Here is a 25,342-nt window from a genome sequence, read left to right on the forward strand (position 1 = left end):
TATGAGGCAACTTGTCAGGTCAGAGCATGTCAAGTGTCGATAACACACGGGGAACTCCATCAATAAAAGAACATCCCGGAGTCCGCAGGGATTGTGTGAACCTAACTGTGGAGGCTGATGTCTTCTTCACTACCTCACTCGGACTTTTACAGCAACATTCCAGTAGAGGCTGCGACCGCGCTACGACCGGCGAGCGACCAAAGGTTTGACAGATCGCTCAATTGCAACGAATTTCACAGATAAAGAACGATTCTTTTTCCCTTTTTTTTTTCCTTGTCTTTTGAATCATACTTTAACATATTGCACCATATTCCAATCATTAAATCAAGGGTTACTCAAATCCAATTTTAGTCGCTGTTCGGTCGCCCAGCGATTGTCAGCTAGTTAAAAGAGAGCATTACAGGAACATAGCAAGCGGAAGGAGGCTTTAGTTTGTTGTGGTTGGGATCCATAGAAGAACGTTGTAAACTTGGTCTAACCCATGCATGCATGTACATCACAAGGAATCACGGATTATGTCCTAAACTTTGTAGGTTCTCCTGTTGCGAAAGAGCTTCGAAAGAGAACTAAGGGGATTAGGATTATCTCTTTTCTCAAAGTTTGTTACATCGGCCATAAGACCCGCTCACAGGCATCGCGTCAACGTGATGGTCTTCTTTGCCAAGAAACTTCAACAAGGTGTACTAATAAAAGTCATACACCAATAACCAATACTACACACTGAAACTATCTTACTTGGAGAAATTTGGTATTTAAACGAATTGATAATTACTGAAAGAAAGAAGCTTTAAAGACGAAACAAAAAGTACTGCGACTTTTTTCACGACCAACTAGATACTACAAAATAGAAGTACAAACTAAATCTTAAAATTCGACTTACTAAACACTAAAGGCTAACATAAGTAAATATATAATATCTTCTTACAATTAGATGAGACTAATACCATAGTTGCATACTAAATGTAGCGTGTGTATTGCCAATACAGAACTTGCCTAAGAATTCCGAAATGCCTGCCCACGTAAAATACATACGTTTTATCTATTCTCCCCGCTCCTCCTATAAAATCTTGATGACATCTCAATTCCAAGATTTGCCGTTAGCCTTCTCTAACAAATGTTGGGACTCAACCCGCTGTGCGGCTTAGCCGGTTTTGTCAACATAAGACTGCCGACATCCCTATAATTGTGTTTGTTTGATCCTGACTGTTGGGCGGAGAATTCCAGCGTACTTAACATGGGAACGGCGGGGTATGTTCGTCTTTATTAAATCATGAAATATTCACGGAAAAGGCAAATTCGCGAAATTAGGCCTTAATGGAAAACTTCTTCTCTTCATTCCCGGGCGCGTTCCCCCGTGCACCGCGGGATTTGTGCGGGGTACCCGGGGTGTGATAGGATACCGCCCGCCTGTATTATTCAGCAGATCCGATCATTCTTCTCGCACTCAAACTGCCGAGGTTACGTACACATGTCAGCCCAGATATCCACGTGATCTAGGCATAATCTGAGTCTGATATGGTTGCCGTATATCATACTTCGTATTGCTGGTACAGCATATCTTTGATATATCTTAGCGTTATGTCTTGTTAGTGACTTATCTAGACCATAGATATGCACATTTAACAAGGGAAGAAATGTTCAAATATGTCATGTCAATATCTTAAACTACGGAATAATGAGAAAAATTAAGAAGAGAGAAACTTCATTACCATTGTCATTGCCTATTCTTTGTCTTCTCTTAATTTTGTGTTTTAGATGAATTACTCAGCGGTCTGTATATAAAGCGATGCAAACATTTTGTTTGAAATATATATTGATATATATCATGAATAAGTCTATTGCCTTTGTTAGATGATAGTGACAGGAGGAGGGAAGGAAAGAAAGAAAGAATATAGGAAGCACAAAAGAAATGAATTTCGAAATGAATGGACAAATATCTAAATAGGCTATAAATTCTGCATGAAAAACTAAAGAATAGACTTTCTACGTTCAGATGACACTTCAACAGCCTTACGTAAAGTAATGTCTGTACCTAGTACCTACAGTAGGATCAATTACTAAAAGTGCACGTAGCATGGCATGAAAACCTACCAACAAATTCATACTACATGTAGTAGCAAATATACAATTACAGACATAGCCCACTTTAAACCAATATGCCACTTTGCGTATCATTAAATGCATAGTATTACCTTGCTCTGACTAAAGGAAATAAAACAGCTTAACCTTAGTAAACATTAAGTAGTTTCCTTTTTAATACAACTCAGTGAAAACGTTGCCAAAGATATCTGTAACATTCAGCCCTAAGCTGCCGTGATCTCTCCAGTTTTCCAATCAGCTCCGGTTGCGGGCTTAACGAGGTATTGACAACAACATCCATCCTACATATCAATCGCGCGCGGAATTACGCGCCACATGAATTTTTCAAACTTCTAGCCTTGGGGCATCTTTTGTTAAGCGTTTGCTACTTGCACCCCGGCCGCTGTACAAGTCAGAGGTGTCGCCTAGCCGCGAGTTGCAGCGAGCGAACCCAACGTTAACGGTCGATTCGTACGCAAAGTGTCGTCTGTTTTGTCTCCCTCCTCATGGCTTCACGACTGGACGGACCGGACAGTTCTCTGGGCAGACGCCAGCTCGGTGTGGAGGCGTTCTGGGATAACGGCGTGCTAAAAGTGAGTGCTTACTTCTCTCTCTCCAGTCTCTCCGGCTTTCATTCATTTTTCAGGGCCTGTTTACGAGCGGGCTGACAGGGGGAGTGCAGAGATCGTTTGGATAATTGATGTGTGGGTCGGGAAACGGAAGGCCGATAAGTACCCCGGGCAGGGAAATGGTTCAGATGTCAGCCCGGGCGACTTGGCGTTTTTCTGATGATTGTCTGGGTTTATTCGCATTTTCTCACTTAACATCTGTACAGTCTTGCTGTCAACTAAATAAAACATAGTTAGCTGAAGTGCACTGTTGAAAATAGAAGAAACTTTCAGAAGACACGAATAGAAATAGCGAAGACTATACATTTGCTTTGCAATTTCTGTGAATACTCCGACTGCCCTGCTATTACAGAGAAAAGAACAAGATCGGTCCTTTTCTATGAACCGCAGAGATATAGGAGTCATAGAATAGGATTATGGTGGCAATATGTAATTACATTGTACATATTATGTTTAGATGCGATCCCGGGGCCTTTGTGTTTTTTCTATGCTTACTCCACATGCCCTGTTATTACAGACAAGAGTACGAGCTTGGCCCTCCCTTGCTCACAGTCTTTGTAACTATAACTATAAAACAAAATAGGACAAAAGTAAGTAACGAAACGTAAGGATTGATAGGCCGGGTATTGTTACAGACAGAAGTGTATGCACTTTTGCTGCTTCCTCTTTGTAGTAAGAATATACTAGAAACTTTTCTGATCGTCCTCCGGCTTTAACGCGATGAAGACCCATGTATGTTCACTCTTGATGACAACCTGAGATAACAAAACATCTACATGAACTACTGAGGTACTAAAGAGACAGTCATCAGCGGGTACCTTCTGCTGAACAGTACGGCCACAAAGCTACTCCGTTGTCTGTCGGAGTGTTGCATTCGCGGGACATGCAGAAAATCATACGGAGAGAAAAAATAGAAAAATAGAGCGTCCAGAAAAGCCAGAATTCCGGAAAACAAATTCCTCACAAGCCTCCTATTTTCCGGGAAAACATTCATAGTACGCCAAGTAGGTAACATAAGTCACACTGTCTCAAGAAATAAAGGCAATTTTACTGGAAACGACTTATGAATGGAGTCGCCATTTACCACACATGTGAGTGAGAAATGTTGGCAAACAGCTTCTCCCCTTTCAAACACTGACAACAACCCGGGCAGTTCAGCACGGGCGATTCAACGACCTTGGCCTACCGCCTATAGATAAACCTCCATGTAGTTCAACTATCATATTCTATACCATCCGCTTGATTACCCTTATCTAACGCATTGTTCAGTAAATTACCGCACGCGGCCGGATGCTGGACCTGTTTGGCCGTTTACCGAGTGGCGGCTGTCTCTGTGCCTTATGTCGCGTCCTGTCCGCATTTCACTTTCAGTTTCACTATCTTTTCTTACTCACACACGCAACTCTTAGTCTCTACCAGACTAACTACGCCGGATATAAGGGAGAATAGTTGCCAGGGAAGTTTGGCCTCCATAGGGTTTCATTTGTAGGCGAGGGGGAATTGTTAACCTTACCGTGGACTGACTCTACTGGCCAATATTTCCTTTTTTGCCGAATTCTACCATCCGTACCCCCGTAGGAAGGCCTGATGAAGGCTACGCAACTCTGGCCTCACACACAGAACTGTGACAGGTGTACAGAAAAGTTTCGCTTTGTTCTAGGTAAATCCCGCCTCAAAGGACACCCTTATTATGTTATCATGACATTGATGTTGTCAAGTTCACGTCTGTTGCCTGCTAATTAACCGTACCACGAACTTGAAAAGCCGCAATTATTAACCGCAAACGCGTTGTAGAAAAATGACCATCTGTCATTTTATCACCCATCCTGAACTTCCGTCCTTTTCTTCAATTACGCTTCTTTATTTCTTTTGTCCTTCAGCTAATCTCGGCATTCACCTGAAAGCAGTTGACCACGAAAAGAACACGGGAAAATCTATGTCAATCAGCAATTCAATCCAGCATCTAACTGCCTACTCTTTTTCTCACTCTTTGTAACGTCCATTTATCTTATTATCCATCTCTTAAACGACCTGTCATTTCATCCTTTCAGCCAGCAGTCCCTCCGTCTGTCTCTCGCATTCAGTCTATCCGCAGCCTTTGTCTTTCAACAGACGCGATCAATGACATAAGCAGATTGGAATATATCTTCAAATGTGACAATTCTCACAATATAAAAATAGGTAGATCCACAAAAGATTGCTTGGTTATTAGAATAACAGAAACACACGACTAGCTTCACCTGACTGTAAAAAGATATTACAGATTCACTTTTGCTATTGTCTCCTTGATTTATTTTGTATTTCTATTTTGTAGTTTGTAATTGACCATACGAAAGATGCAGTAATTTTTATTGTGTCAATAAGCTTCCTTGATATCCGTTATCAAGTAATCTTACCATACACAACCTTCGTTCCCTAATTCGTTCTTGCATTTCCCCCATCGGCTACTTTACATTCTTCACTCTTCATTTTCCATGTCTCCGTACCTTCAAACAAAACTGACCTTTAAACACGGAGTGACCACCCAAGTCTAGCTCATACTAACTCTTACACACCCAAAGTCAGACCATTCTACAACATGCTGTGATATACGCAACACACAACATCATTATAGCAACCAGTGGCATCTTTTTCTTACAATTAAGAAAAGGGTTGACAAGGGTTTCCAATTCTTTACTAAGTTTCAGGGTTTGTTGCAAATCCAGTCCGTCCGGTTTTTTTTATTTTTTTATCCCGGAAACATTGGGCGGGGATAGCGTAGTTCTTGCCAGACAAAGATAATACACGCTTGGTACATTTTGCCAGAACACAGTCAGTGGGTGTCACTGTACCACAGATGTCATGGTTAAATTATCGTGTCCAAATTAGTCACAATTATTTGAATTTATTTCCATTTTTGTCACAAAAAGTCTCGTATCTAAAACGAATACTGCAGCAACTAGGATCGAATCGAAAATTGGCCCGACACAAACTCTACCAGTCATACTTACGCCTGCCAGTTTATCTTAATCGCAATATTTCTCAAACATCACTACTACCAAACATCTTTGTTAAAAAACTCATTATCTTACCATGATAAAAGGAAGGATTTGAAAAGGTACTTTATCCCCATTGGTTGATGAATTTGTAATGCCATGGTATGTATTACTAGCGCTAGCGATAGTAACATGGATCTACAGCTGAATAGACGGTACATACAAACCGACTTTGTCACATACAAACAACACAGATGACAACAAGATAAGGGGCTTCTAGTTAGTCATTACGCAAACAGTCAGTCAATCGTTATCAAGAAGCGGAGTTCAAAACATGTTTGGGAGATTTGACCCTCTACGCTACATACTACTGCACTGAAACACAAAGCCCGTGGTTTCTGTAGTTGTTTTATTTTGGACTAGTATATGCAAAGGATATCTCCTGTTTCCCACTGTCCTTTACATGCACCTTGCTGTAATAAAGCTGAAATAAACAAAAAGACTATCGCCTGATATTTATTATCTGTATCATAAACAGATAGACGTTGTTACACCCTTAAGATACAGTGGTGACTGTGGACATATCTTTAATGTACTACTTACAGTGTTACACCACCACTCACGTATTGTGTGAACTAGACCACGGTGATCGCAGGAGTACTTGTAATTCCTGTTTCACACAAAACCTGATATTCATCATAATTCTCTCCGTTGATATTACGGTTTACAAATAACAATTGGATATTATTCGTCGGTTGTAACAGAGGATACCCTTCATATAAGCTGAAATATACAGATATCTATTACAGGAGGACGTTTAACACTGTGGAATATTTCCGGTTCAGATTCGATCTCCTTCTTTGCGTTAATTCTTTTAAAATACTGGTCACAGTTTCAGACCGTGTTGCCGTGTTTGGTTATGTATAAATAAGATTAAATAAGATGTTCATAACAGCGCAGAATCCTCTTATTCTTAGTAACATTATTTTTTGGCCCATCCTTTCCTTCCATACGCATGCTTAAGCAAATGTTGCTCCAAAATGGCAGGCAATAGTCTTTTACAAATGACAAGTTTATTTTGTGTCGTTATAGATCATCAAAATACAGCATTAGCAATCTGTGTTTTAGTATGCATGCTCTTAATCCTATTTAGTGCGAACAGGAGTCAAATAAATCATTCAGTCTCCTACATAAACAGAAATGATACAGCGGTAGTGACATGACCCTTCCCTGGAGCGTGCCCTAAGCCAGCACTTCGACAGAACGTATCGTATAAGGTCGTCTTCACGTGTATAAGGATGATATTCCGTTTATCCTAATTATAGATTCCAAATGTTCAGTCGAAAAAGATATCGTATGAAACGGGTGAAATTCTGATACAACGTTGACCAAATATCAAACAGAAACCGTGATGAATTTTATTGTAACTACAAGACAACAACTCCTGTGCTTTCCCGATCACACATTGTAACTGATGTACAATTCTGGTCAAGGGTTAAATGGTGTCAAGCTATTGTTAGCAGTTGACTTTGTCCCTGACTATTGATAAATAAATAAATACAAACAATTCACCAGCCAAGCTGATTACCCGTAGCCCCGCGTAAACACAGTTCATTCTGAGACAGAGCTGCCCGTACCCTGCCCCCTACAGCGGGAGGCGCGACGACCGTTCGCTTAAAGTAACATCTCCAGTCCCCGCTTATTCGTCCTGTAGCCCGAACTATCTATCAACATCGCTCGGTGCTGGTTGTTGTGTTAGTCGGGAAACATTCTGTAGTCAAAACATTCAACGTAGATTACACATATGTTATCACTACCATTGTCAATCTGTAAGCTCAGGTTTGAAATACAAATCGAAAGCTTAAGGCTTGCACAAGCTTCCTTTTCTTGCTGGATATTTAAGAACAGGGACCACTGAGAACATAGGGATCGGAAATGATGTTCGATGTTTTTTGGATATAACAGATAACATTTCGGTGTAAGAATGTCAAAATGAAATGTTAGAATTACAATTTCTCACCTGGTAGATTGAGGTATCTAAGAGAGCGCCTACATTGTGTTCCATGGTGTTTTCTACATTCTGCCCAACAAGAATATACGGCTCGGTTTACCCAGCTTTGGAATTTTTTTCTACATATTTTCAGACAAAAATAAACTGAATCTTACATGGTGATAAAATCATATAAGGATCACATGTACAATCTGATGATAAGTGAACAGGTCTCTTCGTTTTAAGCTCAAGATGTAGAAAGAAACGGTTTGTTACAGAAAAGAGACATGATGTTATTATTTTGACCGTTTCATTTTCATCTTTTCGCGATATCTCTGTGTAAATATGACACCTACACGTCCACATTTAGATGGTAGTGCACGAATCCCTGAGCGGAGAACACAGTGCATGTGTCCAGAATGCCGAGTAATTGTTCATTTCGTGTCATGATAAGCCTAACGCTGTACGGAGGCGTCGCCATCTTTGCTTCTGGAACACCCTGCATATCCTCCCAGTGAAACAAGATTCCTGTAAATGGGGCAGACGTGACCGGGGAAAAAGGCAGTCATTCAAGATTTTGCTCAAAATTTGCTCCAACCTTTCCCGGGGCTATGTTTCTTGTGCGTTTATTTTGTTAAACCGTTTGTGAATACATTACGACTTCAATCAGGTAACCTGTATCTTTGTTATAGTTTGTCTGAACCTTACCTCTTCCCGCGTGACCTCACTAAAAAGCAGCCTGCAGGACGATTTGAGATTCTCATGAATAAACAAAGATTCGAACAAACAAACAAACAAATAGGTAATGATAAATATCAGCTAATAACACTTGTTGTGATAGCTTTCAGCACCAAGGACGGGACTGATGTCAAATCACAATACGCTCGTTCTCATTCAAATGTACACATTTTGTAACTTCCGTTACCGTTTGAAATAAGACGTTTCTGACATTCAGATTTGCCACACATAAGGTGCCAAACTGTCGTTTTTATGACGACTTAAAAATTTCTGGCTTTTAAAAACGACAGTTTGGCACCTTATATATGGCATATCTTAATGTTAAGAACGTCTTACAGGGCCGGTGTCGAATCACGATAACCGCACCATGTTCCTCTGATCACTCACATTCGCATACTTGCGATTCCATTTAGTAAGAAACAATTCCCTCTCAAATTATCTGATATAAAAACACCATCTTTGTTAACTTTCTTAGCATTTAGATACCGAATGTAATGCTGATTATTTCAAACTACTCTATCCACTACCGTTTCTTGTACCTTTAGTTTGTCAAACATATCTTCGTGTTCAATAATGACAAGTCATTCGTGACTAGTATAAGGCGTGATGCAGTAAACATATGCTGTAGAGTAGATTGTAATTCAAATAAGAAAATGCTTATTCCAAAATGCACATATTTGTGTTTTAAAAACGAAGAAATGTCTTCTTCGGATTCTTTTGGAGTACTGACAGTGAGAAAAAATTTGACAAGTAAACATTGGTCCAGTCTTTGCTGCCACGTCTGCTTCTATTCTAACCTTAAGTTGTTGTTCTAGATCTGTTTAGTCAAAACAATAGTGAAATTTATCACGGTGGCATCTCTGTAAATTACTGGTCAAAGTACATGTAAGTCAAGAAGAAAATTCTGAGTAATTTCACCTGAAAAATGTCAAAAGAGATTAAGAACGACAGCTGTCAAACTGCAATTGACTGAGTGAAAGTCTCTCTTATCATTAGAATTAGGTATAGCGAAGATAAGAATAGACACAATGTATAAACAGTAATCTATGTCTTTTCTACATGCTTGTATCGTGGATGTTTCACTTAGATATTTTTTGGCGGCTTGATCTCAGCTGTCTCGTTCGGTTTCTCTCCAAAGATCCTTTTCAAAATACATATTATGATACGTATAGGTTAAGTATGATGAATGAATATGAAATTAATTATTCAAAGGAATCATTAGAATTGAGATGCTATAGTCGGGTCTACATTTGGTCCTTACCCCACAAGCCTTACAGTGTGTATTTTCGGATGTATGGCAGAATGTAGAAGTTTTCCGTTCGTTGATAAATCAAATTAAATGTAAGACAAGAAGGGAGCCATATCTAACTTTTCACACACAAAAAAAGACCAATGTGTAACAATGACGTTCTTTCACATGCGACATATTCGTTTCACGGAATTATAAAACACCGTTCGTTGACAAACTAAATTAAATGCATGACAAGACGGAAAACATATCCTAGCTTTCACAACAACGAGGACCAATGTGTAACTTCAATAATGTTCTTTCATCCACGACAAATTCGTTTCATGGATTTAAAAAAAACACCAGCGCATGGAGTATTGTTTATTACCGGGCACCAGTCTGAGCTTCAGGACTGCTTCCCTACAGACCCAGCTGTAAGACACACGCTTCTTCTCCATCAAACTTTAAAATGATCGATAGAAGTTGAAGTATCCGGCTAAGGTAATTTTCCCCCGGAACGTGAGAAAAGATCCGGCGGGTAGCGAGGTGTACTCCCGCCCGTAATACCCTCCCCATTCCGCCCGGCTCTCCCGACACGGGCACGCAAAGCTCGCTCATAACTATTTAATAAGAACGCCTACTCATCAAACACAGTCTTAATTAACTCCCCACAGTGCTTAAGGTCTTCAAAGAAGTAGGGTTAATGTTGACAAACCCAGCCCCAATGGGGAGTACACGGGGTAGATTGGGAAGTAACAGAGTGACTTATCCCGGATAGGGGGTTGTTTGGACGGAGGATTCTGACCATTGACGAAGAGAGATGTGCGAGTCGGCCGCGGAATCTTCTTGTAAATGTTTTATACGCGCGATTCCCGCGCTGGGTTAGCGTCTTGGTGTGATTCTGTCGGGGAATTTGGGGCTTGGCAGCACTTCAACAGAACGTATCGCATATAAGGTCGTCTTCACGTATATAAGGATTATATCCCGTCTATAGTTTGTACATGTTGTGCCGGAAAAGATCGATGCAACGGAAAAAAATTCTGATATAACGTTGACGAAACATTCAACAGAAACCGTGTTGAATTCTATTTCAAATACAGGACAACAACTCCAGTACATACCTGATAACACATTGTACCTGGGGTACCATGCTGGTCAAGGGATTAAAAAAGTGTCTAGTTATTGTTGACACTTGACTTTTGACTGATTATTGATAAACACAAACAGTTCACCGGTCAGGCTGATCGCCCGGACTCCCGTGTACGCACATTTCGTTCTGTGAATTCGTAAGGAAACCTCGAAAAATGTAAGGCTAACGGAATCACGGAAATCAGTGTCTCAATTCTTTCAGGGTTACGATTTGTACGAATGATATGAATGTTTTTGCGAATTGACAGTATCTGGAACAAGTTATTATAAATCCATGTACGGAGTAACACTATAGTCTTGTTCAGATTGAGTTGACTGATATATATCTGAGTTGGTAGTCTTCTTTCTGGAAGGTTTCTTTGTAGTACAGTTTAAACATGTATCACCACCACTTTAGCGTGCAATTAGCGTTATATTATTCATCTGTCTTCAGCCTTCGTTAGTAGGTTTATCCTTTTCTTCTGGCTCGGCTAGTTTCCGAATCCTGACACACATCTCTGCGTTACATGACTGGCAAATACTGTCACCGCGCTTGACTATATCAATGACTATATGTTCCATGGTGTTGGTATATCAGCTACATAACACTTGTTGTGATAGCGTTCAGCACCAAGGACAGGGCCGGTGTCAATCCACAATTACTGTTCAGTGTTCCTGTGATAACTCCTACTCGCAGACTTGCAATCATATTTAGAAATAAACCCCTCTCTCTCTCTCTCCTCTCTCTCTCTCTCTCTCTCTCTCTCTCTCTCTCTCTCTCTCTCTCTCTCTCTCTCACTCACTCTCTCCCTCTCTCTCAAATCATCTGATACAGAGATAACAATGTTTTAATGTTGTTGATATGTTGCCGAATGTGATGCTGCTTATTTCAAGGTGCACAAGGAAAATGGTTGCAGGAGGAAAGAATGTCAGTGTGATTTTATCAGACTTCTATCGATATGTTCAAATTCATCGTATTTCAAGAAAATGGATAAGAATTTATCCCTCAAATCATGCAGCCCATGTTCTGGGCATCTTTTCCTAGCTTAGGACCACACGCACGCCTGTCTTTTTGACCTTCTCTATTTCTTTTCTATTTCCACGTGTTCTCCATGAAAGAGGGTCGGATTTCGCCTGGATTTTCCCGCTGAAACCTCCCGCGGAGCCTGGTGAGATATTCCCCGCTGTGGTATAGGTCCTGTCCGATGCACGCGTGGTGGTGCACTGGTAATCCCCTAGAAGATGAATCGATAGGGGTAATTTTGATGGTCTTTTGCAGCATTTTCTAGCTGTGTTTCTACTGCTTTTTTCTCAAAGGCACACGCTTTCATGAGCCTACTCGTCCCACTACCAGGAATGCGTGCACCATTAGAAAAATCTGTAGGAAGGCCGAAATGGAGAGAAACCATGTAGAGGCGAATGTTATTCTTGAATGCAACTATAATATCCCGCTATGACTTAACAACCTCTTGTGTGTTTATTTCTCTAAAACAGCCTATTCGCAACCGTTAGGTTGAATTGTCAGGTCTGTGTATATGTATGGTACACACACGATGACAGAATATGCGTATATCTCCCTATGGTACATTGCCGTATGATACATTAGCCAGGAAGAGCTATGAAACATTTCGCAATAAGTAGGTCAATACGGCATCGATAAGGCAATATTTGCTGAGTTCAGCCTAATGTATGATAACTTGGTACAAATACGTGAACTAATACTGGTATTCAAACCCGATACAAGTACAAGTAGTTGCGTTTTTACCCTTCTTACCATGTTGTATATCTTACAAACGTTTTGCAAGAACATCAATTCTGTTTCTTTCATAGTATTTTTAGCATGCAGAAAAGAAAAATCAAAGTGGCGGTTTTATGCAACAATATCCTGAGTGATTACCTCATGCTGTGACAACGACCCTGAACTACAGCCCTTTTCAGTATTGTGGAGGGTAACGTGACAGTCAGACAACAGCTTTCATTCAACATTGCTAAATAAAGAATGCACAGATGAATTTAAAAAGATATCATTAAGCCTGGCAGACATGTACTTTTGCTGACTTCCAGGAAAAACACAGCAGATGCATAGACTAAAGTACTAGTTACTGTTATACACTAACAGATGATCAATATACATGCACGTACAGATTTGAAGTCTACATATCTTCTTAGCTAGCGTCTATCATCATATTTCGCTTGATAAGAAGATTGCTTGACCAGGCCTTTTATGCAATTTTGCTGATTTGCAAGAGTAGCGCGGCAGATAATCAAATACTAGTAACTGTCTATACTAACAGATGTTACGTACAAGTTCAAGGTCCACCTTTCTTCTCAGCGTCTATCATCATATATAGCTTAATCAAGTGTACACTTACCCTGGGTATATCCATCATTAAATCGTAACTACCATTATTACACCAATTGCGGTAATTTGTGCCACGACTCGTCCATTACCAGCCATTGTGCGAACCGTGTATGGCCGATCTCAGATGGAAGCTAAATTAAATGCGAGCCGCTGGCGTCCCCCCTCTGAATTAGTCATTCCTAATTTCACAGCCCGTTCGCGGGAACGGCTTGGTGGCCGCCAGATTGACACCTCTGCGCGTTCCGGGCAGGAGGGGAGAGAGTTCCATCTAGGTCCTGCCTCTGGCCATTTCATGGTTCAGTCCGGGACAGATTCGGAATTTCATGGTGGCGCGAAGGCTAACTGTTTGATTGATGGATGGATGGATGGCTCGGACGATGTGAACGTACGGTGGCGTCAGACGGACGCCTTTAAAAAGTTTCACGATCGAAAGAAAAAAAAGACAACCTTTTCTTTCCCTTGATCCAAGTTCTCCCCGTTGGAACAAAGACTAGAGGTGCTTGACAGGTACTTCAGACAACACAAAGGTACTGGCCAGGGTGACAGGTTGATAATACTCACACAGTATGCGGTTAAGCCCCAACATACATTACAAAACCAAGTTGTCCGGATGGGAATCCCCCCAAGCTTCCTAACCTGCAATCGCTTAAAGATGATAAAAAAATTGGCCCACACCGGCTCCACTGTCCACCAGCCACCCTGAACTCCTCCCGTGAAAGTTAGCAACATTAGGGCACACAACAGCTCAACTGCCTTGGACGAACTATGAATATACTTACATATATTCGAGAGGTCTTTGTTGTGTTAGTGCATTGAAGCCAATTGTTTTTTAAGCCCAGTTCGACCTGAAAAGTAAATGTATAAAGTATAGTAAAGTAAAGTATATGTATATGACGGCCCGCCTCAGTGTGAACTGAAAAGCGGTGAAGGAGATGATGATGATGTGTACTGTTGAGGCAAATAAACTGAAAAGTGATAAAGGATATTTTTTTTTTACTTCCTTGTCTTCCTGTTATCCATTAAACTCATGCTCAGCCCAGAAAGGCTAAATCTACCCGTACTTGATTGACAGGTGCCCAGTACGATATGGGATTTTGATCAGAGAAAAGTGACACGTTTATGAATTTTTCAAACTCTAAACGGTGCTTCATCAATGTTCACTTCTGCCGCCTTCTCAGGGTATTTCACGGTTCAGTCAAGGACAGATTTGGAATTTTCTGGCGCCAGAGGGGATGGCTATTTGATTGACAGGTCATAGTGACGACAAGAACCAAAATGACAGTAAGATCGAAATGATCGTAAGTGCGACAGCTTTTCGTCGTAGGCCTTCGTACGATTTTGATGCTGTGGAATTTTTTTCAGCAGGTTTTGACAGAACCAATCGCCGACAAGCATCTAAGACACACCTTTTGGTAACACGACAGGTGGATTTAGCATGACACATGCACGACCATTCCGATCGCACGATGATCGCACGATGAATAAGACCAGGCCCTAAGATGAACACGTATCCAGTTCAAACTTTTCCTTTTGTCTTTTTGTTCCAATAGCCGAGAGACGCATACGGATTATAGACAACAACAGTACTTAAGATGGGTTTGTATCTGCTAATAAGCATCGTGATTTGATTTAGAACTTATCCGAAAAGATTTGATACTCTTAATTTTTCATGACAAAAATCGAACTGGTTACACTCCATGATGAGGTGAACGTGAACGGAATTATTAAAAGACATGACGAACCATTTCTACAGAATTTATGGATATACTAGCTGATATGTGGAATCTGAAGTGTCGGATTACAGGGCTGAAGGATTCCTCTGACTCTCTCCTAATCATTCCCATAACAATTGTTAGATGGCGGGGAAACGAAAATGTTTTTCAATCGAAAACAAGATATTCAAACGTTTCAGAAAGTACAATTTCACTTTTAAAGCAAAGAAGACAAAAATACATTTGTAAGAATTCTGACAGGTGTACCAAAAGTACATAATATTACTTACCACAAACTAAATCGTATCTTTAATCTAAGGTGTATGTTGTCTGGTATGATTTCCTTAAATATACCTGGTTTCAAAACCACATCTGTCAACCAGTCACATATTAAGCATTGCTAAGTATGTGTTTTTTTTTTCAAAACATAGTTAAGGATATCAAGAAATATGACATATTATATGAAAAATTTGCCTCACAAACAGTGAGAACCTAAACTTCAAAATACAAATACAACTCTAAGCACACTTCAACCTGTAACCTTGTTTATTAATTGTCTCGTTAATCACATGTCGTTGTATTTGCTTCTTATTGTATTTGCTTCTTTTATGAGCAGGTTGTTCTGGTTGAAATAAAATTTGACTTTAAAGACGATTTATTTCATTACAAACCCCACCCGCCAACCACCCCCTCCTCCATCCGTCACAATCACCCCGAGTTACACGGTCAGTTCCAAACAGCGGTTTCTGCGGGGTTTGATTGACAGGTCCTACGGACGACGTGTGGCTTCCATCTCGGGAAAACAAACACGATATTAGTTTCACAATAGGTGCTGATTAATACAGATGGGGAACCTGTCCGGCCAGGAAAACCTCGTTAGCAGGCAAATGAGCGCCGCGTGCGGGGACTGGGGGCCTCGGTCGGCCGGAACGGGGAGAGCGCTCAAGTTGCAGGCTTTTGTTTGCGCTTTTTTGTATGTGCCGTTTCTTACATGTAATTTTCTACCAGTTCTGAATATACCCGGTATGGTGTAGTCAGTCTTTCGTAACTACAAGAAACCGGGTACGTGTATTCAGAACTTATAAACAAAGCTCTGCTTCAGTACCTACGAAAGCCGCCAGAATCTGATCATTTCTTCATTTTACAAACACCAACCAACAGATGAAATACATCTATCATTAAGATACATCCATGACTTCGCTGGTTATTTTGTTCACAAACAAACAGACAGATAGACAGACAGACAGACAAACACACACACACACGAAAACATAATCTTCTTGGCGAAGGTAATAGAAAACAGCAAATATATCAAGCAAGAATGCTACACGTACCTATTGCACCAGTTGGCGATAAATCCCGCTAAAATCCGATATGACCAGAGGCTAGGCGATAGATCTTGTGAAATATTTCTGCCAAGTTTGTAGAAAAGAAATGTGCCTTTTGTTTTATTTAGTACTCTTGAAGATCCAGACGACAATCAAATGTGAAATACAAGTATCAACTTTACCCGAATCATGTCGTGTTGCTTTTGACACAGTCTTTTTTAGCATAATTGAAAAAATTCTGTCCTTTTTTTTAAATTCTTTTTTTCATTTTATTGCATTTTCACATAAACATGAACAAATTCTGTCCTTTTAATTTAACTTGATTTCTAGCTAAGACAGCTTACCTTTCCTATTTAGTTCATTTCAATGGAACAGCCGCTACCGAAACAAGTTTGGTCTCTAATTTGTGAAAATTCTCCATCTCTCAGCGATGCTTTTAAAACACGTTTGTGCTCTCTGTCAAAAGTTAGTGATCGGTTCTTTCCAACAACTCCCCCCCCCCCACACACACACACAATGTGGCCATGTTGTGCACAACATTCCGCCGGTAGCACTTCTTCCGGCGAGAGAAATCTTTCTTTTGCAAATGATTCTTCTTTGATGTGTTGTTTCTTATCCCCTAAAAACATCATAACTCTTACAGAATTGTCCCCTTTTAATACCCTATTATCTATAACGATATTTTTAGAAATATGCGCATCTTACAAATAACGAGTTATTCACATGTGTCATGTAATCTAAAAACTACGATATAATTGAAAAACTATGTGAATTTGTGTACAAATGTTTCAAGAAGAGAGAAGAGACTCTGTAGATTTAGATGGAATATGGCGCAATGTTCCTTTTCTTCTTTTACGTCATGTTACCTCATGCATTTAGCCCATGTTGGGCACGAATATGCAATATTGTCATTGTCATTACATGTAAACACAACAGTTGCTCTTAAATAATACCAGTTGGTTGGCTCAGTGAGCAGTTACCGGACTAAGCCCAAAACAATAGCTTGTTTTCCCACAATATTGTGTGTACCACTTTGACATGCTTCCCTACACGTGCCCTGATGATTTGTGACTATACGAGCTGTATCTGCGGACAATTCAAAATTAATAATGCATTTCATACATCATAAATGAGGAGGGTATTCTTCCCTACGAATGCCTATACAATACTCTAATTGCTAATTAAGACGATGTAATGTGTCTACATGTATAGTATCTCCGTGTGGCCTTGCTACTGTCACGGCCTTTTTGGTGGATATAATCATAAGCAATATGAGCTTTACGGTTTAATATCATTAATAATGGTAATAACATCATTTCAACTTCATAACTCCGTCGTTTACATTTACCTTCCCCCATTTGAGCAGACACCACACCCATTCTGTAATTTTTCTTGTTGCTCTTTAAAGCTATATCATAGAGCACCAGGGTTTATCATGACCTGAGCTATTTCATCAACGTTTGAAGGAGTCTCTATGAACCATGAATCATTGTTTTTCAATAATGTGAATAATAAGGAAATATCATAGCTGTTTTCAAAGCGTCTACGTTTAGAATTCCTTTAACATTTTACTCTGCTTAAGTCATTTGTCGCGGTAACTAAAACTGAGACATTATATAATGATATAAATACAGTTGTATAACATCTTCATGAATGCTTAGCAGTGGCTTTCGATTTAACTTGATTGACTTGGCTTTGCTGTATGTCTCTGGTCTTTAAAGTAAAACAGAACGACCTGTGCTGTTGTATTTCTTTCTTTGTGTGTAGTTGTTCGATTTGTCTTTTTCTTATATTCTTAAGTAATGTATGTTACAAATGTATTATGCAAAGGCTATATGTAAATTCTATTTGCTGGTGATCGTAACTTCCTGTGCTATCCCTGCAACTAACGTACACATTTGTCAGTCAGCCAAATTGCAATTAAACGCCAAACAGTTATAGCAAAATGATTAATAGCACATGCATGATATAACATAATAGATAGAAGTCATTGATCAATACTCAAGAGGCCCAGGGACAATGAACCCCGGAAATTGGATGATGCCAGTCCTAACTTTCGCCTTCACATTCACGGGTGGGACAGGTGCAATGACCAGGTGAGCAGAGTGCATTCTGTAGGTCGTGAGTTCGATTCCCGGCCGAGTCATTCCAGTGACTTTAGAAATGGTACCTTCTGCTTAGCCTTTGGGGAAGAGAATGGCAGTTGAACGCACAACCCTGTTATGAAGTGTTCGACACAGCCTGGAAGTTCTTTTGGCCAAGTCACATAATGATGACAGACGCGGTACGCTAATTTCACATATAACTGTGCGATAACATCGAGCGAAGAAAACAGCAAAAGGAAACAGAAAGACACATGTGCAAAGTGGAAGAAGCCATCCTACCATGTGGAAGAAATTATTGTTGACTATAGTCAACCGGTCACACTTATCGTAGGTAGTCGTACGATTTTTATGTCATAGAATTCTCGAGAAGACTGTTACAGAACCACCACCAAAGATGTACGGCAGCGTTTCCTTACAGCTGAATTTTGCAGGACACATGCACGCCTGTCACAAGAATTTTTGTGATTCGCACGACGATCGCACGATGTTCATGGCCAGACCCTTAAGCTTAATAGCCTGAAAAAGCACATCGAAAGAGCTCTTTCTGTAACGAGTTCAGCCAACTCCGTGGATAAGTCAGGAAACGTAAGCAACCATGCAGTAGGAATCATACTGACAATTTGACACGTTGATTCATTGTACCTGGAAAAAAAGCGGGAGTCATTAGATTATTAATATCAAGATGATTGATCCGAGGGCGTTGCCTGAATCAAGGCCTTTACTGTAAATGCAAAAATTTCGCGGTGGTTTTATGTTCGCGGTTTTCGCGGGACCGTTTCACCGCAAACTTAAAACCACCGCGAACATTTTTGTCCAATACGGTACCAGTATGTGACTATAGCACTGCCGCGAACTTAAAACCACCGAGAACACTCCATTTTCGCCTTTGCTTGAAATAAAAACCAGGCAAACTTAAATGCATTTACAGTACTGCCTTCAAGACGAACAATAGCAAAGGTACTATAAACGTGGATGGTGACGAAATTGGCAAGATAATTACACCAGGGGTGCAATTTGTGTCAGATCGGTCATAAAACAGAACAGGGAAAGGTGTGTGTTCACGCAACTACAACGTTATCTTGTATATTGAATCTGTAAACTTCGCGTGTACAGTTCGGGAACTACTTAAAGAAAACGTTCGTTCAATACCTCACGCTTGTCCTTTTCACTTTAGCTAACAGAACAACCCTACCCTTTTTCTTTCCTTGTTAACTCCAGTCTGTGTTTGGTGTCCAGACCTTGTTCTATCCCTTTAAGATAAAGACAACATAAGCATGTTTACTCTGACATTCCGCAGTGTCAGGTGAATTTCAGAGGCCATCTGCGGACGGTACAGGCATGTCGTCACAACAATGGGACACGGATAGTTGCATGAGAGAACTTTATGGCTTTTCTAATAAATTCCCACCTGTCTTGTGAGTTTTGTTGATACAAACGCCCAATGCTTCTCAGTCTCTCTTCTCTTAGTACGTCTGCTGTTGTTCTCTTTTCTTTACTATCTTTTATACTGTTTCTGTAACACGTCACTATAGATAAGTACGATATTCTGCGTTACAAAAAGATATGGCCACGAAAGTCTAGACTGGGTGCAATCCTATTTACTACAGGGGATGTCATACTAGCTCCCTCAATGTATGAGTATGGGAGCCCCAGTAGTAAATAGAGTGTAGGAGATAGTAACTGTGTTCTCAGTAGACCACATAGTGAGTAGGACATGTGTTATGAATTACACCCGAATTAAGTTCCTTAATCATTCTATCCTTTCCTACACTGGTGGACAGCGGTGTGTTGCTACTTTCGAGCGGCCGAACCCGCCCCGACTCCATCCTTGGCCCACTACCATGCCGCACGAGTCGCCCGGTAGCGAGACCACCGGCTACCCAAGCAAACCCAGTCCAACGAAAGTGGGCTTGATGTGTGCAAATGCTGAACCATATAGACTAAGCCACCTTAGTATGCTTACGAGTTGCGTGTATTTTGCTTATAACATGATGTTTTATGTTCTACTTTCAACAACGTTTCTTATCATCTGGCTACCGTGACCTAAAACTGACAAAGAGCTGAAAAACAACATATAAACTCAGCACAAAAAGTTTGGAAACTTAACTTTGGTCGATCATATCTCCGTTGTTTCTTGATCAATTTCAATGATTTATATATCATTACAAAGCTTGTGTGATTTTCTTTCCCCTGATACCAAAATTAATATGGTTGTTAATTAATGCAACGAGCATCAGACCTGCTTATGTGAGCAGTTCACATAAAAAAAGTGCCCAGATTACCCTACTAATGTCAAACGCTCAATTCAGTATTTTTATTATTTTTTTCTGCTGGTAGCACGTGGCTTGTGTGCGATGGTAATATGGAACTTGAATCAACAACAAAAATGCGCAAAGGAGCCTCAGTTATGATGAAGGTGGCTTAATACTGAGTACGCAAGCCATGCACTGTCACCACAGCCCGACACATCCTCCTCATGCTTGTCATCGGTTTTGTTACGCGGCCCCTAGCTATTCTTTCACAAGGAGTTGTCGCAGGTCGAGCAGTGTTGTTCTGTTGATCATTCTTGCATGCACAGCTCGCCCAAGCTGATCAGTGATCACAGAGTCTGAGATTGTGTTCGATTGTGTTGAGATCTGGGCTGCAGGAGGGCCATTTTATCCTCTGTTAAATCCTGCATCCTGGAGGTGGTCTGAAATGGCTCTCATTCTTTATGGCGGTGCACCATCATCTTGCAGATCTTGCATATTGCAGAGGTAAAATAAGGATCTTGGAAATGTGAATGGATTGAGAAAGGTGTCTCTATGTCTTAACACATCGAGGTTGCTTAGGATTATTAGCCTGGTTTTTCCTCTGGCAGTTAACGTTGTACTGCCCCACACCATGACACTGACTACAACAAAACCCAGTCAGTCTATCTGTGCAACAGTAAGCGTAGGGTTCTCCTCGTTGCCCACACTTTCATTTACCCATCCAACAGTCTAAATAAATCTACTCTTATCGGTAACTGTGAACAAAACATTCCTTCACACACTGTTCCATTCACGATGTGGACAACACCACCACAAACAGGTTTGGCGCTGCGCTGAGTGTTTGACCATAGCATGGAAATTTAGGCACTTTTTTTCTACAACCCACTCGTATAAGCAGGCCTGGTGCTCGCTCCATGAGATTGCAATTATAATGAGTTGGGTATCATAGGAAAGGAAATCACACAGGCTTTTCAACGATACATAATGCATTGAAATTGATCAAGAAACAACAGAATTATGATCAGCCAAAGTAAAGTTTCCAAACTTTTTGTGCGTAGTTTAATAGCATAAAGTAATATAATAGCATATAATAAGCAAAAAGGCCCAAGGCTAGATCTAGAGTCTAACGCAGGCTGGAAGTCTGCGATCGAGGCTATCGCCCTCTGACATCTCTCGTAACGATCAGAACTGATGTGGAGTCAGAAAATTAACGGCACATGATGAGTAAAAAAAAGCAAGTCGCAAGGAGGTTAAGACTCTGACGTTGCCTGGAAGTCTACGAGCGAGGCTTTCCCCCTCGACATCTCTCGTAACGATCTTTACTGATGTGAAGTCAGAAAACGGCACATGAACGGAAAAGAAGAAGTCGTAAGGAAGCTAGACTCTGACGTTGCCTGGAAGTCTGCAAGCGAGACTATCACCCTCTGACCTCTCAGCGTGCGTATCGCGATGATCCACTCACGTGAGGCGATGACAATAACAAGCTGTCAAAATAGAGGGGATCGGCCGGACAAACAGTCTCTGATAGGAGATTATCTTACAAAGGACCTGACTAGGAAAGGAATACTGTAGGAGTAGGGTGTGGACTGCACAGGGACAAAGCTATGACTATTGGACCAGGAACTTGAATAGTAAAGAAATATTGTAGAGTGTACTTTACAAAGAACTTGACTAGTAAAGAAATATTGTGGAGTGTACTTTACAAAGAACTTGACTAGTAAAGAAATATTGTGGAGTGTACTTTACAAAGAACTTGACTAGTAAAGAAATATTGTAGAGTGTACTTTACAAAGAACTTGACTAGTAAAGGGATACGAGTATGGAGTATGGTGTGGAATGTATAGGGGACAAAGATATGACTGTTGGACCAGGAATAGCAATGAAATCATTGTAAAATGTACATTACAAAGAACTTGAGTAGTAAATGAATAGTGTATGAAGTAGGGTACCCTGTGTGAATCACGGAGGGGACAAAGACGTGGTTGTAGGTCCAGGAACAGTCCTGGGGAGGGGAGAAACAGGAAATTATTCTATACCGAGAAGAATAACAAGATACTTGAATTATAACGCCACGTACCCATCCTTAATGGTACTGGTCTATCATCTCATTTTTATCTATCCTTTATACTGTTTGGCCGTTGAGGCACCACAGAAGATCTGACAACCAGTTTTCTACATCGTCCTCTATTTCCTGGTATTCTCAGTACTTCACTTAGTGTCAAACCAATTCATTCTCTAATATTATCTGCCCATCTTTTCTGCCTATCTTTCTTCCTCCCGGGACGGTTCCTTTCATGATAATTTTGGCTTGTACCGATGAAAATGTTGTACCATCAAGAGGAAATCATGCCTACCTCATTTCCTATCGTGTTATAAAGACTGGTTACTTTTCCCGTGTTTATCACTCCGCTTATTCATACCACAAGCTACTGTTACTTCTTTTGACAAACCCCATAATTAGTAACCCTTTATTGGTGGATCTTTATATATTCATCCGCCTGAGTTAATCTCTGCCAAATCTAGACCACCTGGTTTTAAAACTCTCACTCTTCTCGGCCTTAGGCAAAGAACAAAATTGTTTTCAGCTGGGTGGTCTCAAAAGTGCCTATGTTCCTTTCAAAAGAAATTACTTTTGTTTGAAGGGGTTGTTTGACCCTGTATAAACTTCGTTCGTGAAACATCGCATTTGCTATCATCAGAGACAATCCCTGCAAATAAGCCAACATCGATCGTTTTTAGTAGCCAATAGCCATGAGAACAAATGGATATTCTACATGTCAGCAGAACCGTTCTCATTTTGAAAAAGGTAAAGAATATTTGAGACGATCCACGCCATAACATATGAGGAATAAATGATAATTGATATCCATTGTAATATGAAGATTTATGACAAAGCGTAAATGGTACTGTGGAGGCTTTAAGTGTTCCCTCTGGCTGTTACAGCGGGCTGTGTTTATAATCTTTATAAGAGTTGTTTTGTAAATCTACGATCTGTATGTTTTAACGCGTACTAGATAGATAATAAACTCTTACATCAACGCTTCTCCTTTCTGACACATCCAGTTCCAGTCGGACCGAATCAAGAGTTGATAACAAGGGCTATATGGCGGCATACTGTCCAAATGAAAAAAGTCTGAAAAAATCCCTTTTGTATTTAATACTGGATTGACGGACATGATTTTCTCTACAAAAACTAACTACCAATACTACAACAGGACAGTGACTGCATAAGTGAATGAAAGAAGAATACTTTGTAATCATCAGTTACAACATACGAAAATACAAATATAAAAACATTGTAGTGTTAACTTCACAGGAACATTACATTCACTAGTTTCAAAAGAAGAAGGTGACAGATTCTTTTAAAATTAAAATATGCAACCTGTTCTCCTACAACAGGCACTGAACAAAACAATAATAATAGCACTGTGATTGTACATGTAATAATGTTGTTCTGTTTTAAAACCTGACAGTAACAGGACACAGAGCTAACCCGCAGCGACCTGTGGTATACTCTATCTGTCCTGTTTTACAACCATTGTATTTGTAACGTGTATTAACATCCAACTTTCATTACTTGACTAAATAGGGAACAAGTGAACAAATACTTATCTAAAAACGATGGGCGGGATACGACAACACAAAGCAAAGCTAACAATAACTACAGACTATTGACATTTCAGGCGAGGCCTCTACTCGTCCTGACTCCTCTTTAGAAACTGCAGTCCCCGTGTAATGCCGAGAAGCAAAGTGTGAAGAGGTGGAGAGAAAAAGCCTTCTGAGTGCAGAACAAAGATTCGTGCTGCGGAAGAATACCCGGCCACGTGCCCTATTGACCCCTGCGACTAATCGCGGGATTTGCCTACATCTCAATCGGTCCCTTGTAATCTCCCCAGACTCACACACGCGACAAACGACAACACCGGACACAAAGGCTGGATCAACAGAACAGGTGGAGGCCGACAGGTGGAACCTCATACCGCTGGCTAGCAGTTACAGCCTGTGGCATCTGCAGCACTAGTACTAGAGCTGCACACAGAACTGCTGAGCGCTAGGCATGGTTGGTTGTTAATGGGGTGAGGGAGGGGCGGAGCGGCTTTGTGTAGTAAGTACTCAGCTCTGTGTGCTGCAAATTCGCCACAATAAAAGAAAACCACAACTTGAGTGGAGAGCGGTGGGAACGAAACAGATGATGAACAAAAAAGCCTGGCGGAACAGCGCGTCAAAACGTCAGGAGTTAATTAAGTGTTGGGGCAACTAAAATCACGTTAAGACTCGCAGTTAAAAGGTCACGTCAAGCCGACGTCGTGTGATATGGCTAAAATAACGCTTTGAGTTGCGAAATCCTAATGGTATCATATCTGATATAAGAACGGGCCTTGAATATCTTAATGGCGTATCACAATACGTCTATTGTGGGAAAGTATCGAAGGGGTGTTAAAATTGCTTTATATTTACAAAGGAGACAAGTCATACAAAAGAAGCCCATTTTGCTTTTCATTTCTATACTAACAAAAGGCTACTATACATTTTAGGGATTGACATCAGGAAAGTGGAGTTGTACAGCACAGACCAAAGGAACCAACTTTTAAGCGCTTGAATACTATGTGCATATCCCTGTGTCTGTCTGATAGATGTAGAAAGATCTTTTTGGAACTGGAAACAATGATTATTGGAATATCTCTGGTAAAATCAACAGGCTGTAGATAAATGTATCATTTCCAATGATAACATCAAATACATCTGTACACTGTGTTCTCATTCATGTACGGTTCAGTTCCGACGTTTAAAGTACCGATGGCCGATCAAAAAATGT

The 25,342-nt window shown here is 40.5% G+C and overlaps 1 protein-coding gene across 2 annotated transcripts in view; it reads left to right on the forward strand.

Annotated features, from left to right (window-relative positions):
* The first annotated feature begins 2,487 nt into the window (after positions 1 to 2,487).
* Positions 2,488 to 25,342, forward strand: part of LOC136436274 (POU domain, class 4, transcription factor 3-like) — a 42,823-nt gene continuing 19,968 nt past the window's right edge. For both annotated transcript variants that reach the window (XM_066430106.1, XM_066430107.1), the window contains exon 1: positions 2,488 to 2,672. In XM_066430106.1, the coding sequence (XP_066286203.1) occupies positions 2,586 to 2,672 (87 nt within the window). In that variant the 5' untranslated portion in view covers positions 2,488 to 2,585. The remainder of the gene's footprint in view (positions 2,673 to 25,342) is intronic.

Source organism: Branchiostoma lanceolatum, chromosome 6, assembly GCF_035083965.1.
Source record: "Branchiostoma lanceolatum isolate klBraLanc5 chromosome 6, klBraLanc5.hap2, whole genome shotgun sequence".
NCBI lineage: Eukaryota > Metazoa > Chordata > Leptocardii > Amphioxiformes > Branchiostomatidae > Branchiostoma > Branchiostoma lanceolatum.